At 30.2% G+C, this 6,467-nt stretch overlaps 1 protein-coding gene across 2 annotated transcripts in view; it reads right to left on the reverse strand.

Annotated features, from left to right (window-relative positions):
* The window catches only part of LOC130442811 (uncharacterized), a 66,904-nt gene extending 60,872 nt beyond the window's left edge, over positions 1-6,032 (reverse strand). Inside the window, exon 1 of one of the 2 annotated variants that reach the window (XM_056777168.1) lies at positions 5,570-6,032. In XM_056777168.1, coding sequence (XP_056633146.1) covers positions 5,570-5,618 — 49 coding nt within the window. In that variant the 5' untranslated portion in view covers positions 5,619-6,032. The remainder of the gene's footprint in view (positions 1-5,569) is intronic. The other variant, XM_056777169.1, reaches the window with a different exon arrangement.
* Positions 6,033-6,467: the final 435 nt, after the last annotated feature.

Here is a 6,467-nt window from a genome sequence, read left to right on the forward strand (position 1 = left end):
GAATTTATACCATAAGATACTCTTCGACTAATTCTCAATGCTCTTCACGTTAACACTACTTTAGTCGATTTTAAGAGCGCACGAAATTCATCATATAACTTTGCCATGTATTTTTCATCATGTATTTCAACTAGATTTTTTGGTATCAAAGGTTTAACCATCTCACTGGCAAATTGCTGGCAGACTAATGGCAATGGCTGATTTCTTGAAAGTTTTACTACCTCAAGGTTTGATATTTGTGGTGGCAGTAAAGTACAAGAAGATGAAGTCTGGTTCTTTTTTTGGCCCATTCCATATCACTCACTTTTACCAATAATATTCGCTATTATGTATATTTCCATAACGAAAAACAAAACACTTCACAATTACACACCTTAGTACACGTTTTTATATTCAAATTCCCCTCCAAAATTGTCACAAACAAGATATCTTCGTGTGGTTTATAGATGATAAAAAGACCTTTGACGAAGTGCAACACGAAAAGCTCATAAATATTTGAGATGGATGGTGTTGATGGAGAAGATCTACTTATAATTAAGAAGCCATACGTTCGTCAAGGATGTTTTCTTTTACAACTGTTGTTTGACATATATTCTCAAAAAGAATTTGGCTATATTGACAATGTTGATGATTTTTGCGATGATCTCCAAAATATCATAAATTATGTTAATACAGTGGGACAGGAGATGGGACTTAATATAAATATTGCTAAGACAAAATGGTCTTCAACTCCCAGCTATACATCAACGCGTCACTACATATAAATGAACGTTTAGATGATCTCCAATTTTAAATACCTAGGATGATACATAACCAAAAATGATTAGATGTTATATTTGGTCTGTACTGATGTAAGGAGATGAAGTCTGGTTACTAAAAGCTATACCATCGATGGCTATACAAGGAAAAGAAGCAGTTTTAAATATGGCAAATGCAGTATTGTCATACCTCGGTCATATTCCCAAAGGAAATCGGATTCTACATAAGTGAAGGGAAAATAGAGAGCCGCTAGGGAGTTGGAAGAAAATAAATCTCCTGGTTGAAGAAATGACAGGCAAACATAACTTCGAATAATTGTTTAGAGTAGCTGAAAATTGTGATTGCCACAGTCATAAGAAGAAGAGGTGTCCCTGTCAAAAGTCAAGTCACTTAAATGATCGAAAAAATAAAATGTGTAACATCATTCGTTTCAAAATTTATTCTTCGGTGTTTTACTTTGAATTGATAAAAATGAGAATTTGAAGAAATGTGTGAACGTTAACTATTTTATATGGGTACTTAATTTTGACAGTTTCGTATTTCCCTCAATCGAGATATATACAGCGCGATGATGCATTTTGAAATAAGTATGATAGTTGAAAAAACATTTGATATCAGAATGTGTTCTATATGAAAAACAAATGAGTTTCAAAAGACTAAAATTAGAATAGTAAAAATCACTGTTATTTGATTAGATGTAGTTTATTTATATACCAATAATTCGAGTTGTGAAATATATAGACGAAATCTAAATTTAGATGAACACATTTTAGATTGAGAAAGCAAAAACTGTATAAAGAGAAAATAATTATCCTGAAAATCAAGATGTAAAACACCTCTTCTCACTATAAGTACAAAAAATAAAATATAATAAAAAAATCACATTTTTTGTATCATAAAATATATTTTTCATACCAAAATTTGATGAATTTAATCCTTATTCTCACTAAAATGGAATGGAATGTAACAAGACAAACGAATACGTCTTCTTCAAGTACTTGGAGGATATTTAAAGAGCAACCGCTACATCCTTATCATTACACAAGACCAAGAGCTCCTGTCAGACGATCCACCGGTTAGAATGGATTTTTGTCAAACATTACAAGAAAGCACAGCCCCGAATCCAAATTTTTGTGAAATGTATTATTTTTACGAACGAGGCCACTTATGTTTAACTTTAAGTTAATGTTTGGGCAGCCGTTTTACATAACAAATTAATAAGTTATCACATTCTACCTTTAAATTTAAGCACCCTGTATAACAGTATTGTCTTGTATATCGACAGGTTGCAAATTTCCAAGTACCAAGATCATTTTTCTACTTTATGTTAAGCTCCGCACGTTTTTCTTAACATGGGCTTTTCAGCCCAAATATTTTGCATAGTTTGTGTGCGGAATTTAAATAAGATTTATTCCAACTTGTGTATACTGATTGTTTTTGTACAATTAATATGTACAGAATTATTTTCTGTTAAATTAATTCGCTAACGATTGGTCCAAATGTTGATTTGGTTTAACTAAGTTTGTGGTATCCTTCAAGGTTTTTCCTACAGCCATGACAGCAGCGTCATCTGCAAAAGAGATTCAACATGCAAATCAGGTATACCACTACTGTGTAATTTCTCTGATTTTTTAATATACTTCAACTTTTTCAATTCTAAAATATCTAATTGAATCCTAAAAATGCGAAATAAAATATTAGACAATGGTCGAAATTTTTCTGAAACTAGGTCGAATTAAATTTATCTACAGCCATAAATTTAAACATCTTTATTTAAAAAATGATGATAAGGCGTATTTCAAAAATAACATTTTCGGTTTGTAGTCTATAAATAAATCATTTACTTGACAAATAATTTGTCACAGAAGGAATTTACAAAGTCCGACGGTTGATTTAAATTGATTTGCAGCCAATTAGATATCAAATGCAGACATCAGTTTATAATGTAATAAATTAAGAACATTTCTCGTCTGGAAGGACTGTCTTTGAACAAATTGTAACATACTCTCAACCATAAAGACATGAGCCCGCAAGAGTGCAGTTACGAGGGAGTTTCAATACGTTTCGATTGGTTAATGCGATTTTCGAGAGCAGTTGGAAGTTTTTTTGATCTAAAGCAACACCAAGTAGTTATGCCTCGTTGGCTCACTCAAAATTACTCAACATTCCCCGTTTATTAGAAAAATTCCCGTCGAATCCCCGGTTTTTCCTGGCTCTGAGAAATTCCCGGTTTTCTCGTGTTATCTGTACGTCAATGTCAATTCTTTCAAATGTCTTTTACATTTAATATATATTTGTTTCAATGTAGTTTGTTTTATTATTGTATTTTGTCAAATTATTTCCAAAATTTTTCGAAGCAATTTTGTAGTATAAAAATAGTCCCGTTTGAAATGTTGTAATGATTAAGTACATTTCGAATTTGTGAACAGTTAACCGTTATCATCAAGACATGTTTTATTATCTTTATCAAAAAATAAACACCCTGTAAAGTTGTACTATTAATCTGACAAGGTGTAGTTATCGTTGTTTAAATATTCTCACCATTGAATTCACTGGTTTTCATAGAAATTACAAGGAACTCTTCAAATAGAACTTTGAACGTGTAAACATAAAAATATTAAGGAAATTGTAAGTGGAAATTATCTGATAAGTTTTTTGGTCACATTGGCGATATGAATAAAATATGTATTCATTCCCTGGAGACAAATCTCATTTTTGTTAAGAAATTGTTTTTCTGTGCCAGATTGTGTAAATAATAAGAGTTCAGCTCAATACACTTAACCTAACATTTAGTTGTCAAGTTCTTAATAGAAAATAAGACCTTTATAATAAAAGTGAACGTGGGACAACTCTGAGGAATCAGTTCATGTTGGTTGGATTATTTTTAAAATTTATATTCATCAAAAATATTCGATATAAAGCCTAACCATTCCTTTAATATAAAATGTCTCTTTAGGGTTTGCCAAAACGTACAAATACAAATATCAATATCGAAACGTGCTATTAATATTTCTGGCAATAAAAGTATTTACAATTCAAACTAGTTTTATTATTTTCCAAAATATTTCCATTAAGATATATTTTTCCATGCGTTTGGATGATGTACGAGAACAAAAAACATTGGATGGCAAATTAGAACTAGACTGTGGATTGCTTATTGACTCAATTTTGTTGACTGTTTTAAACTCATAAACTCGTACTTTTTGATGCCATTTTCAATGTATTAGTCGACGCAAATATTCAACTAAGCATTTTAGTGGTATCCAACAGGAAATTGTTTTTAATGAAAATTACTAAAGTTTTAGGCGCCATTTCATTTAACATTTACACAGAAATTTGAACTAAAAATTACTACTTTTTATTTGGATAAGAATAGATAGAGGCTAAATATTTCTTTTTATATAAAATCTTATCAGAATGTAGCGCAATGTGTAAATATCAACTAAATTCAAATAAATTATTGAAATTTTAGTAGGAAAATAATTAGGCAACACAATAAACAACAAAGTGAAAGAGGTAGTCTAATTGGAAGTTAAAATACTTGTTGAATTAAGAATTTTATAGGTAGTATTTTCTGTAATTCGGTATGAGAAAATCTGCAAAATATCAACCAGTTTTCGTTTTACTTTATTAGCTATTTCACTTGCTTTATCTAGGTACCAGATAACAGGTTTTATTCCATGGCATGGAGTAGTGGAAGGATAATATTTACGTAACTTTTCCTCTGTTACTTCTATTGGTTTATTAAGTAAAAACCTTTAATTAAGTCTCGAAATTATTTTCTTTTTTTCATATTTACCCAACAACGAAACCAGTTTTCTTTTTATAGGTATTAAAAAAAAATTTACGTAAAATTTAGATAAAAAATATAGCGGTAACTAATCACCAAAGAGAAAATGTTGTCCTTGTATTTACCGTTGTATTTTAATTTATAATGGGTTACCATTTTTCAACAAAAAGTTACCTCTGGGTCAGCAAACTCCTAACGGTTATCGATATAGAAAATAAATTTGAAATTACAAAACTCTTTATATTTACAGAAAAACGAAAGATAGGGCAACAGTGCAAATATTACTAAATATATAAAAATCGAACAAGTCGTTTCCGAGATAATTCATTCGTTCCCTATTTAACATACTCACTCAATGTTATATTATAATTTCTCTCATTAAGGTACGGTCTTATTTTTATCTCAACCGGTATATTAACATTCACTCTCTGATATTTTATTGAACCGTCTTCCATTCTATTGCTTGGAATAATTGGCATTCAACAAATCTATTTTCAATTGTACTGCCGTGTAAACATGTAATAAATTAACTCAATCAAAATGTGACTAACATTATCTTGAATGCGTTCCTAATAAAAATAATATGGGAACAAATAAATGTATTGGTTATACAGGTGTAGCATGATTTGTTCTTCTAGATATTACTTTTGGGTTACTTATAATCTCGAAGTAAAAGAAATTTTCTCTTTCCCCTCGTAATACAAAAAATGCATAAGCTGCACGCAAAATGTGGAAAATTGGAGATGATATCAGCACATTTTACCACCGATCAATTACTGATGAGGTTAAATTGTATTGGAATACGTGAAATTCATCTGCTAAATCAATAATAGGGTTATTGTAGGGCATTGCCTCAGTTTTTGCAACTATATTTTATCGAAATTTTGTATAAAAAATAAAATCAATACAAAATGGGAAATATATGACCTACAAACTCTTTTCAGTCACGAATCTTATACCTAATTCAAATAAAATAACTATGAATCAAACTTGTATTCAAAACCAATTGTTTAAACTCACCGGTAATTTCCAATGTCCTCCATCTAGTTTTCCTAGCCTTCTTTCCCATTTTCTCAAAACACACTTCCTTCGAAAATGCCTACTATTACCATCTAATTTGTCCGTTTAATTTTCCATTGAAAATCTTAACAAGACCGCACTTTTCCACTCATTCATCAACTAATTTTTTGTTGTGCTATTTTAAATTGTTGTAATTTAAAATGCTTCAAAGCGGGTAAATTGAAAATTAGAAAATTTAGAAATAATAAAATGAAGAAGTATTAATTTAAAATAAAGCACCCGCCTTTTCCCGCGTGTATTCAATATATTATTCTGTTATCACAATTAAATCACATCTCTCTTTAGGTTACAGCATGAGTCTTACAGCGACTGTTACATAATCTTAAAACCCCGCGTTTTGTAACATTATCGACGAAAATGAGAAGCGTATTTCCACTAACATCGCGATCAGCGGCGAAATAATATATTTCCACCGTTCGTTATTCTTCGGTAACGCTCGGAGATACAAAGTTTCATTGATTCGGCTCAAGGTTTGATCCGGTCTAGAGGGGACACTGTTATAAAGTACAGGAACAATTTGAAAAAAAAAATTCCAATTTTGTTCTACATCTACAAATTATTGATCATAGATCAACCACATCCTATTTTCGCATATATTTGATATATCCTTACCATGAAAGGACTAGATATTTGTACGTCATTATTTAATTTAATAAAACATTTATTGAATGTAATTATTGCTTATAAAAATATCTCATGCTGTATAGAAACTTGAAGCGTTTGTCTCATTGTTTATAATTTATTATATAGGTACTGCGGTTTTGAAAATATACTAACAATATATTTAACTAAATATTTTGGATGAACAGTTTTCCCAACTCTATTAAAGTATCTACAT

The sequence above is a fragment of the Diorhabda sublineata genome, chromosome 4, assembly GCF_026230105.1.
Source record: "Diorhabda sublineata isolate icDioSubl1.1 chromosome 4, icDioSubl1.1, whole genome shotgun sequence".
NCBI lineage: Eukaryota > Metazoa > Arthropoda > Insecta > Coleoptera > Chrysomelidae > Diorhabda > Diorhabda sublineata.